This window comes from Budorcas taxicolor, chromosome X (assembly GCF_023091745.1).
Source record: "Budorcas taxicolor isolate Tak-1 chromosome X, Takin1.1, whole genome shotgun sequence".
NCBI lineage: Eukaryota > Metazoa > Chordata > Mammalia > Artiodactyla > Bovidae > Budorcas > Budorcas taxicolor.
Window position 1 is genome coordinate 87,130,249 of NC_068935.1, and position 10,768 is coordinate 87,141,016.

General features: G+C 55.6%; 2 protein-coding genes across 5 annotated transcripts; both read left to right on the top strand.

Annotated features, from left to right (window-relative positions):
• The first annotated feature begins 704 nt into the window (after window positions 1-704).
• MAGIX (MAGI family member, X-linked) lies at window positions 705-4,614 on the top strand. Of its 4 annotated transcripts, XM_052663326.1 has the most exons (6): window positions 705-836; window positions 1,708-1,854; window positions 2,697-2,779; window positions 2,856-3,092; window positions 3,201-3,372; window positions 4,057-4,614. In XM_052663326.1, exons 1-6 carry the CDS (start codon window positions 788-790, stop codon window positions 4,380-4,382), a joined length of 1,014 nt encoding a protein of 337 aa, XP_052519286.1. In that variant the 5' UTR covers window positions 705-787; the 3' UTR covers window positions 4,383-4,614. The 4 variants fall into 4 exon arrangements, with proteins under 4 accessions (XP_052519286.1, XP_052519288.1, XP_052519290.1 ...); XM_052663330.1 differs by lacking the exons at window positions 705-836; window positions 1,708-1,854 and adding an exon at window positions 2,334-2,457; XM_052663328.1 differs by lacking the exons at window positions 705-836; window positions 1,708-1,854 and adding an exon at window positions 2,054-2,179 and having other exon boundaries at window positions 2,697-3,092.
• Window positions 4,615-7,696: 3,082 nt separating this feature from the next.
• On the top strand, window positions 7,697-10,766 carry PLP2 (proteolipid protein 2). Its single transcript, XM_052662867.1, has 5 exons — window positions 7,697-7,908; window positions 8,969-9,121; window positions 9,227-9,322; window positions 10,058-10,148; window positions 10,346-10,766. Exons 1-5 carry the CDS (start codon window positions 7,813-7,815, stop codon window positions 10,366-10,368), a joined length of 459 nt encoding a protein of 152 aa, XP_052518827.1. The 5' UTR covers window positions 7,697-7,812; the 3' UTR covers window positions 10,369-10,766.
• Window positions 10,767-10,768: the final 2 nt, after the last annotated feature.

Sequence of the window (10,768 nt, forward strand, 5' to 3'; positions counted from 1 at the left end):
TTTGGGGGTCCACCAACCCTATCATGCTCAGGGCCCTGATACCTCCCAGGGCTCCCAACGACTCTCAGGGTGCCCCCACTCCTCAGGCCACCATACTCTTCCAGTTCCCCAGTAGGGAAACATTCAGTGCTGATTGACTGAGTGTCTACGATGTGGAAGGGACTTCCCAGGTGGCTCAGTGGTCAAGAATCCGCCTGCCAATGTAGGAGTCTCAGGAGACACGGGTTCGATTCCTGGGTGGGGAAGATCCCCTGGAGGAGGCCATGGCAACCCATTCCAGTATTCTTGCCTGGAGAACCCATGGACAGAGGAGCCTGACAGGCTACAGTCCATGGGATCACAAAGAGTCAGACACGACTGAGCGACTTTCCACGTAAGATGTGGAAAGCTCTGTTGGAGGCTGCAGTACACCTCGGTAAACTTGGATTCCCATTTTGCACCCCATTTTTAGTTGTGAGAGCTCAGGTGGGGCCTTTAACTTCTCTGGGCCTCGACTTTCCCCTCTGACACTGGAATAACAACATCCCCGAGGTGGAAAGAGTTTTCCCTTGGTGATGGGAAAGAGAGGCAGCGGCTGAGGCAGGGCGAGGCCAAGAGTGCGCGCTGGCTCCCAGGGCCAGGACTCCTTGGCGGCTGCCAGGTAGGTCACCGCGCTGGTTGGGGCGCTGAGCACGGGACCGGCCGGCTTCAGCCACGTCCAGGCCCGAGCTGGCCACCAGGTGAGCGCTCCCGAGCGCTCCCAGCGCGTTTGCGGGCGGCCGTGCGTCCACCAGGCCAAGTACAGGTCATGGAGCGGCGCCCGGGGGGCGGCACGGACCCTAGGGGAAGCAAAGGAGGTACCGGGCTCGGGGTGGGAGGGTAGTGGGCACGTCCCTGCCAGCCCTCGCACTTCCTGTCTGCTCCTCACCTTCTCCTTCTGACAGGTGGTAAACAAAGCCGCCCTGGCGCCCGAGCCGCGGCCGCGGCGGCGGCGGCGAGCGGCGGCGGCGGCGGCGGCGGCGGAGGGCAGCGGCCCAGCGACCCCAGCTGGGCTCGAGGAGCCGCACCCCCACCCACACCTGCGCCGCGGGGCGGCGCACCAGACCCCGGGACTCCCAGGAGTCTCCGGGGAGATGTGCTGGGGGGTTCTGCCCAGGGTCACTGGGGACACCTGGGCACTGGGCGGGGGGGGGGGGGCTGTTGGAATCGGGGGGGGGGTGTCTGGTGGCTTGTGGGAGGTTAGGCTGGAGCCTCTGGGGATAGGTGGAGGGGCCATCCGGGGCTACATGGACCAGCAGGGTTACCTAGGACATCTAGAGGGGCATCGGGGGTGCCTGGGCCACAGGGAGCAGACCGTGTTCTGTTGGGACATCTGGGAGAATCGCAGTCCTTCTGGATATTGGGGGGAAGAGTTTGGAATCCGGGGTTGTGGGGGGGGGGGGCCCGTCAGAAACCTCCAGAGATATTCACAGGGTGTGCGGAGGTGTCCAGGAGTGCTGGAGTTAAATAGCTCGCCAGGGATATCGCGGGAGCAGGCGGGGGTCCACGGGCATTCCCGTGATAGTCGGGGGTCCAGGGAGGTGAAAGGCACAGTCGGCGACCTTCGGGACTCTGAAAAGGAGTGGTCTCGGGGATCTTGAGGGGAATTCTAGGTCTTTGATCGTAGGGGGCCATGAGGGTTCGCTGAGACTCAGGGTGGGACCTGATCTGTTCTTTTCACTCGCGCAGGCGGTGGCGGTCCCCAGCCCGAGGGCCCCCGCGCCAGACAGTTCCTGGCGCGGCTGCAAGCTCGCCCCCTGGCGGCCCGAGCTGCGGCCGACGTGGCGGCGCTGGTACGCAGGGCCGGCGCCACCTTGCGCCTGCGCCCCAAAGAGGGTGAGTGATGGAGCGTGGCCTTCCGGGGGCGTGGTCGGAGTGGAGCGTGGTTCTGAGGGGGCGGGCCCAGGATTGTTAGTTACTCCCCTTGGTGGGACCAATGAGTGTGAGTAGGGAGGCCCGGGCTCGTCTGTGATTTGAGAGTGCTGGGGTTAGACTAGAATATTCCTCTAGGTTACATCAGTCAGTCCAGTCGCTCGGTCATGTCCGACTCTTTGCGACCCCATGAATCACAGCACGCCAGGCCTCCCTGTCCATCACCAGCTCCTGGAGTTACATAGAGAGGGTTATTTCAGAAGGTGAACGCTGCAAGATTTAGCTGTTGGTGCGGAGTTTGATCTTTACTTTCTTCAGAAGGGTTTCAAGTGGTATTTTTGAGGAGGCCAGGCCTGGAGAGGTTTGGGGGCGGGCATTTAGCTAAGCGGCGGGCCTGGAATGTCAGTCGAGGGGGTGGAGTCTATAAACGCACCGGGGGAGCGGCTCGAATTGTCAGAAATAGGTTGAGGTTTTACAGGCTAATTAGAGAGCAAGGCCTGATATCTTCACCAGCTGGAATCCTGGAGAAGCACCATGTAGGGTGGGCCTAAGGATTTAATATGAGAGGTAGGATCTGCATGTTATTAGTAGGAAAGTTTGGGGAATACTAGAATAGCTGTTGCCAGGGTTATTAGTTAAGAAGGTGCAATCAAGATAGTTATTCATGTGGGCGGAGCCTAGTTTAATGAATGAGCAAGTCTGTGCATCCTAAAGGGACGGAAATGAGATGAGGCTAGAATATTAATTCAATAGACAGGTCCTCGTTTCTTTATAGTATCCTTCCGACTGCCTTTTTCATCCCCCAGCCATTGGCATGCTGTATTCTGCCGAGATAGAGGTCACAGACAATCGCCTTCCTAATGCCAGTTTCGTGGAGCAGCGTCCCCAGGTACCACCTTGTCCTCCTAATCAAGGCCACCTGCCTCAGGACTGGCAATGTATGTACACTTGTGTCTTTACTCCAGCATCGTCGGTCAGAGACCATGGGTATACGTACTGCACCACCCCAAGTGACCCAGGGTAAAGCTCGTCCTCCTTTGAAGTCACCCCAGGCCTCTGGTCAGTTCTCTGTTGAACTCATTCGCAGTTCCGCTGGCTTTGGCTTCACATTAAGTGGAGGCCGAGATGCAGGTGGGGATGCTCCGCTGGCAGTGCGCCGGCTGCTGAAGGATGGACCAGCTCAGCGCTGTGGTCGCTTGCAGGTGAACCATAAGGCACCCTCCATTTAATGGTGCCAGCCCTGTCCTCTCCCGTTGGTGTGCTCTCCATTTTGACCTTCCTACAACACCCCTTGCCTTGCACTCTTGCAGGCCGGCGACCTCGTGCTTCACATCAATGGAGAGTCAACTCAGGGCCTCACTCACGTTGAGGTCGTGGATCGCATTCGTAGAGGTGGCCCCCGGCTTTGCCTTGTGCTTAGCAGGCCTCCTGAAACCCACCCTGGCAAGCCTGAGGTGGTGGGAAGGCCCCAGAAAGAAGATGGTGGGTTTCCTAGGGGAGAAGGGTCAGGGATCTGTGAGGGGAAGAAGAGGGTCACAGAGTGGAGTGGCTGGGGACCTCGTTAGAAGGGCTTGGTAGTCTCAACCGGGAGGATCGGGGCTCGGTGTCTGAGGGTCATGGTATTTTCAAAAGGGGAGGGGAAGACAGGGGCCCCAGGGTAGGAGTAAGGGTGGATTTCAGAGGGAAGGGTTTTGAGGTACTGGGAGAGAAGAGAAAAGATGGTGTTTGGGGTGAAAATGGGTGTTCAGAAGGAAGAGTTGTGGTCCTCAGATGGGAAGACAGAGTAGGTCTAAGTGGAGAGGGGATGGGATAGGGAACCAGAGGGTAGGGAGACTAGTCCTGAAAGATGAGAGATCCACTAGGGTAAGGGCTGGGAGTTGAGGATGATGGGATGAGCAAGGAGAGTCTGGGATCCTAGATGGGAGGGTTTGACTGCATTTAGGGGTTGTTGGAATTGATTTCTGAGAGGAGTGTTCTGGATCCAGGAAAGGAGGGGAAAGGAAGCATCGGGTCTTGAGGTGTGGCCCCAATTCCCGGAGTGCGTGTCCATGCCTTTGTCTAAGTATCAGGGTCTTTGTCTTTTGCATCCCTTAGAGTCTGCAGGCCACCCTCGGCCAAAGAGCTCCATCCCCATTGCCCAACCTTATCGCCCAATTTTATCCGCAGTCCTGCCATCCCCAGATCGCATTCCAGATCCTGGGGAACCAGAGATGACGAAGACTCGCAGCGCCAGCACTTCTTCCCCACTTCAGCACCCACGACCCCGTATGACCCCCCCAAACCGGGGCAGCCAGGAGCCTCGCCCAGAAGGGGCGGCCGACGGCCCCGCGGTTCCTGCTGCAGAGCGCCGCACGGAGGACCCCAACGACCAAACTCCGGATTCTCCCGGACCCTGGCTGACGCCCAGCGAGGAACGGCTCTCGCGGGCCCTAGGGGTCCCGGGGGCCGAGCAGCTCGCCCTGGAGATGGCAGCCGGAAGGCGGAGGCACTGAGCTTGCAGCGGAAGGCTCACTTGGCATTTCCCAACCTACATCTGGCGTGCTCCCCCTGCCGCTCACTTAGCATCACTGGGAGAACTTCCTTGGTCTTGTTCCCGCCCCCCCGCCATCCTGCTTCGCAGTCGACCCGCCCGCGCTCCCCTCGCGGCGTCAGTGGTATGGCCCTTCCCAACCGGCCAGCCCGGCGCTTCTTGTTTCGGGGCCGGGGAGGTAATAAAATGGTTCAATCCAGTCTTGACTTGCCAGGTGCTGCAGGCCAGGTGGGGATCCCGAGTCCCACACGTGAAGGAGGGGGAGGGTCGATCTGGTTTCGAGGAGGGCCTCTTCAAGCAACCTTTTTACTTCGCGCGCGCTGTTTCTTTCATGACTCTAAAGAGCTCTTTTCTTCTGCCGGCGCGCTTTGGACCCACTCCGTTCCCACTTTGCCAACTCCTGCTTCTTTCCCCATTCATTCATTTCACTTTTTTTGGAGGTCTACAGGGCTCGCAGCTAATTATTGCGCATGGCGTGGGGGATGCAGAGGTGGGCCTGTTGTGGGGAGAGTGCACCAGTTTACCCACAACCCCGGCCGGCCGGGAATCGTCCAGACCCTCAAGTGAACTGGATAGCAAAGTTAGAGCTTGGCGGCTTCCTTCGCCGAGAGCCTGCGGTCACTCACTTCCGGCCTGGTCGGCCAGCTTTCGCTGGCTGTAGACTGCCACCCTCAAGGCACTGGCTGGGGCCCCGGAGCCCCTCTTCGGGGCGGAGCCAGGAAGGTGTGAGTCAGCAGGCTGGGCTAAAAACGGCTGTTAGAACCTTTGGGCCGCGCCCCCCTCTTCCACAGATGGTGACGAACTGCAACCGGGCTTGTGTGCACACGCTACTAGCTGGGCGTTCCCAGTCCTGGGAGAGGCCAGAGTTTCCTCTGTCCTGGGAACAGAGCCCCAAAGCCCGGTCTTATATGGCGAGCTGGGCTCCGGTGTAGCCCCAGTGCCGGCGCTGACTGAGGTCAGCAATGTCCAGTCACCTCCGTGGTCGCCACACTCAACGACACTTGGCCCTATCCCCCCAACGAAGGAAGCTGTGGTCTGGAAGGAATGAGCAACTCTCACCTCTATGGGGAGGGGCTGGAGAGGTGGGAGAAAGTAAAGGACCCTCATGGGAGTGTCCAGGGAGGCTCTGTAGAGGAGAGAGGGACTGTAAAACTAGGCTGGGAGTTGGGGTATAAAGAGGTGAAGAGGTGAACCCTTGAATGATTAGCGCTGTAGCAACTGTGGGAGAGTGCACTGGGGCTTCTAGCTGACCCTTACTCAGCTTGATAGAAGGTGTGGCTCTAGGGAAGTCAGGGAAGGACTTCAGAGCCTTAGTCACACCCAGGAGTCTAACAATAGTAACCCCAACCAACATTTACTTGGTCTTATCCTGGCTACCGGCTTTACTGGCGCTATTTCCACCTAGTTACACATTGACTCAACAATCCTGATGTGTCCATTTCACAGAGCAGAGAAATGAAGCCCAGTGAGTATAAATAGCTTGACGAAATTGAGGATTGAAGCAAGATTTAATCTTGCCCAATTCCCAAGCCTGTCCTCTTAATCTCACCTGCATTTGACAAGTATTAACTGAACCCCAACTGTTTACCTTGCACTGTGATAGGCACTGATGAAATGTTGGAGAGATGAAATATAGATTTCTATCCTTGTGTAGCTGATGTAGTAGAGGGGGGTAGACTGATGTCAAAAAAGACAAAAGAAGATGAATAAAATAATTTCAGAGAGAAGTGAGAGTTATGAAGATAGCAAAAGGTTATGGTGGGGGAGGTAATGATGGTGGGCTGCTGACCTCTTTGAAGACATAGTGTTTCATCTGGGACCTGAGTGACTGGAAGCTAGATGTCTGAAGGGGTGGGGTGGGAGTGGGGGTGGGGAGAAGGGCATTGACAGCAGTGGGAGAAACAAATTCAAAGGCTCTGATGTGGAAGAGAGTTTGTTCTGTTCTAGAAACTCAGGCATGGCCTCACATAGTTGGAAAGCACACACTCAGCCCTGGGAAGGGTATGCTTCATGCCTTCCACTATCCAATCTCTTTCAGCCACCTGGACTGAGGACAGCCCCTTACTTGGTTTTGTGGGACCCAAGGTTCAGGGGGGAAAGCAGGCAGGCCCTTGAGTTGAACCATCCTGGCCTTCCAGCCATGGCTCTCCTCACCTCAAATGAGAATGAAACCAACACCCACTCTGGAGAGAGTGTGCCAGAGGAGCACACCTTGGGGGAGATCCTGATTCCATTATCAGGTGCAGGTCTCAGACGCAGAAATTGAGGCTGAGTCAGGAGAAATTACTTGCTCAGGATAACTCACTCTTCAAATGTCATCAGCCTTTTCACCCAGTCTGACACCCAGGAGCCTTCCCCTCCTTGTGCCAAGCTGACGGCAATAAACAAAACTGTGCTCCTTCCGCATTCTTCATCTAAGACCGGGCTGACAGACCCTCTACTTAGAACCAGGAAACAGAAGCCCAACACTTGGGGCCAGGACTTCCCTAGAATTGCAGAACAGAGAAACAGACCCTGGGCTCTGACACTGTTAATAACGTCCACTCTTCATTTAGGGAGCAGCGTGATGCTCAGCAGGCTTTGTTCTCTCTCAGCCTGGCAAGGTCTCATCCCCATCTAAGAAGTTTATTCCACGATCCACCACATTTTATCCACAATCCTGAAATCCAAAAAGCTTTGGAAACCAACGGATTTCCCACAAGTTGGGCACCATTTGGTTACAAAACTTGACCTGACTTAACCAGGAACAATTTTTTGGTCCTGTCTTATCCCACTTACTGTGAAGGTCCACATCATTCCTTGAGGAAATATTAACATGTGTGTGTTGTTTTTTGTTTTTTGTTTTTTTTTAAACGAGGCAGTCTCAGATCCCCCTGAGAGTGTTCAATAATACCTTGTATGCATTGGGAAAATTTTCCAAACTCTGAATTATTCTGAATTCTGTAAACATACTTGAGTTTAACCTTGGCCTGGGCAGTTTTTACAGCTAAGGAAACTGAGGCATTCCCTCCCAAAGCCAGATCTCCACGGTTCTGAGGCAGTCCCAGGCGCATTGGTATTCTAAAAGCGTGAAGAGTCTCTCCATTATAACACAGTTCTGGTTCGCAGAACTGCCAAACTGGCGCCCCTGAAAACTGGGCGCCTTGGGGGTGAGAGCCCAGCGGGGAGAATCCTTGGCGGGCGGGGCGAGGGGGCTTCCGGGGCGGTGGCCACCTGGCCCGACTCGCTTAAGCCCCGCCCGCTTCTGCTCTGCGCGGTGATTCACTCCCTCCTTCGCCCCGGGGGCCCCCTTCCCGGCCAGACGGCTGGCAAGACGGCTGGGTGTGCAGCGTCCTCGTAAACACTAGCCAGCGAGCAGGTCTTCTGCGCCTCTTGGGACTCGGGTCCACACCATGGCGGATTCCGAGCGCCTCACCGCCCCCGGCTGCTGGGCCGCCTGCACCAGCTTCTCGCGCACCCGAAAGGGATTTCTTCTGTTTGCTGAGATTGTGAGCGTCCCGGGACTGGCGGGTGGGCAAAGGCGGGGTGTGGTGGCAGCAGCACGCGGAGCGGGGCAGCTCCGAGGGAGGCAGGCGCGCGGCCGGGGGCTCTCGGCAGTGGGGCGCCAAATGGGTGGGTTGATGGCAGAGGCCCGAAACCAGGGGCGCACGGAGGGCCAAATCAGTGAGGTCTTAGAGAAGGTGGTCAGGAGCTGCTGGCCCACGCGGTCAGGCAAGAGGCCCACAGGGCGTATGGTGGGCTCGGTGGAGAGAGACCCAGTAGACTCATCGGTGGACTCCTGGAAGGTGTCCCCAGGTCCTGGGTGTTGGGGGGACATCCTGTGGCAGGGCGTGGCGCGGCCTGGGCACAGGCGGGCGGGCTGGCAGAGCGCCCAGGGGCGGGACCTGTTGGGGTGGGGCCCCGCGCGCTAGTCCCGCAGGGTAGGGTGACTAGCTCTCCCCCAGTTCTTCCTAGCCCCTCTGTGGTGGGGCAAGGTCTTTAGCTATCTGGGCCGCTCAGGAGCCTCGGTTTCCCGTACTTCTCAAAGTGGGCGCCTCCTTTGAGTCCTTTGTAAAAGGTGCAGCGCCTTTAACGGAGCCCTGCCCCTCGGGTGTTACTCTCACCGATTCTCAGAGAGGTTGCTGGGGGAACTGCATGTCGTGCCCTGTCAAAGCCCTGAAGCTGGTGCCCCGAGTGCTGGAGGCAATACTCTCCACAGGGCATCCTAGAAGGAAAAAGATGGGAAACCGAAGCACCCGACTTTACCTATTAGCTGGGTGTTTGTGGATAAGTCACTTCACATCTCTGTGCCTCACTTTCCTCAGATATAAAAAATAAAGGTACTAATAATAGTACCCAGTTCACTAGGTTATTGTGATGACTGAGTGAATTAATACTTGTGCAGCTCTTAGAACAACATTTGGAACACAGTGTGCACACACTAAGAGTTTAGCTATTGCTATTTGTCATTTTCCCAGTCCTGAGTTTGAGATGATCGCCTGCACCAATTGAAACCATTCCCCTCAGCCCTGGGAGTTGACTGAGGCCCCCTTTCACATGTCCTTCCAGATACTATGCCTGGTGATTCTGATCTGCTTTAGCACCTCGACATCAGGGTACTCCTTCTTGTCGGTGATAGAGATGATCTTTGCCGCCGTCTTCTTTGTTGTCTACATGTGTGACCTGCACACCAAGATACAGATCATCAACTGGCCTTGGAGTGTGAGAAAGGGGCCACAATGGCAGGGCTAGGGAGGGATACCGGAAGTTGTGATTGTGGGGGGCAATTCTGAATGCTGACTTCCCTCTTCTCCCTACACCTCACAGGATTTCTTCCGAACCCTTGTAGCGGTCATTCTCTACCTGATCACCTCCATTGTGGTGCTCGTTGAGAGAGGAAACAACTCCAAAATCGCTGCGGGGGTAAAGGCTGTGGAGTCAGCTTCTAAGCACAGAGAGAAGGGTTTGAGGATCCTGGGGCCATTTCTGCCCCTGCTTCTGCCAGAAAGTGTGTGACTCACAGTAGGTCACACTTGTCCTCAGGGCCTGCAGGGAAGTCAAACTGAGGCCCTGGTTTTCCTCCCCAAATCATCATTTGCTGTAAAGAGCCATCCCTTGTCTGACACAAGGACTTTTGTGCGAAGCACATAGAGGTGGAAGCACAAAACACTATCAGTGTCAATACATTAGACTAAACCATCTGCTAGACCTTTGTTTCAATGCACAGTATGAATGGCATCCCCTATATGTGGGGCCTGGCTTCCCTGGTGGCTCAGTAGTAAAGAATCTGCCTGCAATGCAGAAGACCTATGTTCAATCACTGGGTCGGGAAGATCCCCTGGAGAAGGGAATGGCAACCCACTCCAGTTATTCTTGCCTGGAAAATCCCATGGATAGAGTCGGACATGACTGAGGGACTAAACAATAACAATGTATATTGGGCCACTGTGTCGCTGTACTGTGTTGAGATGTACTAGGAAGGAGGAGGGTGGGGTAGAATCCAGTCTCTGGTCTTTCCCCAGGGCTCTCTGGGATCCCCACCTGCGGCTTTAACCATCATCCCTGCACGGGCTAGTCACTGGAGGTGGTGGATACAAGGAGATAGGAGGCTGGGTAGGCTGACCAGTCTAATCTACCCGCCCTCACTCCCATCCCCAGGTACTGGGCCTATGTGCTGCAGGCCTCTTTGGCTATGATGCCTACATTACCTTCCCCTTGCGGCAGCAGAGACATACAGCAGCCCCTACTGGTAAGTGTGTGTGTGTGCTGGGGGTGTTGCTAAGGGGGCTGAGAAGAAGATGGGCTTCCCAAGGGGCATGAATGCCAACTCTGTCTCTTGTTGGTACTTAAGGCTTTAGTGCCAATAAGTACCATAAGCTTCAGTATTCTTATCTGTAAAACAGGCATATGGATCCAGCCAATGTTTTCTCTCTTTTCCTCTTGCAGACCCTGCAGATGGCCCGGTGTAGGTGAACTCTCTTCATTTCTCTCAGCAATCTGCAAATAACACCTCTATTGAAATAACTCCTCCCCACCCCTACAACACTCCCAGTCAACTCCCAGCTCCCTATTGAGGTAAAAGTGCCTTTGTCATGGAATTTGTCTTCCAGCCTGCCAATCAACCCTCCTGGGTATGGTTGCCTTTATGCGTGTGCCTAGGGCCCCCTTCTGCAGTATCCAAACAGAGACATCAGTTCTGCCTGGACAGTGCCCCACCTAAGTCACAAAATGACGAAAGAGGGTACCTCAGATTTCAGACTCCAGGCCCCATGTTGTAACCCACTCTAAATAACCTCTTCAGTATGTGTAGGGGGTGGTGGTGTTCTGTGGAGCAATAAATAAATACTATGCAGATTATTAGAACGTATG

What these genes read in the sequence shown, in the direction of transcription:
- MAGIX (XM_052663326.1), top strand. Translation starts at nt 788, where the DNA reads ATGGAGCGGCGCCCGGGGGGCGGCACGGACCCTAGGGGAAGCAAAGGA. An exon ending in AGCGCTGTGGTCGCTTGCAG is followed by an intron (nt 3,093 to 3,200) that starts GTGAACCATAAG and finishes GCACTCTTGCAG; the next exon opens with GCCGGCGACCTCGTGCTTCA. An exon ending in AAGGCCCCAGAAAGAAGATG is followed by an intron (nt 3,373 to 4,056) that starts GTGGGTTTCCTA and finishes TTTTATCCGCAG; the next exon opens with TCCTGCCATCCCCAGATCGC.
- PLP2 (XM_052662867.1), top strand. Translation starts at nt 7,813, where the DNA reads ATGGCGGATTCCGAGCGCCTCACCGCCCCCGGCTGCTGGGCCGCCTGC. An exon ending in TCATCAACTGGCCTTGGAGT is followed by an intron (nt 9,122 to 9,226) that starts GTGAGAAAGGGG and finishes TACACCTCACAG; the next exon opens with GATTTCTTCCGAACCCTTGT. An exon ending in ACATACAGCAGCCCCTACTG is followed by an intron (nt 10,149 to 10,345) that starts GTAAGTGTGTGT and finishes TTCCTCTTGCAG; the next exon opens with ACCCTGCAGATGGCCCGGTG.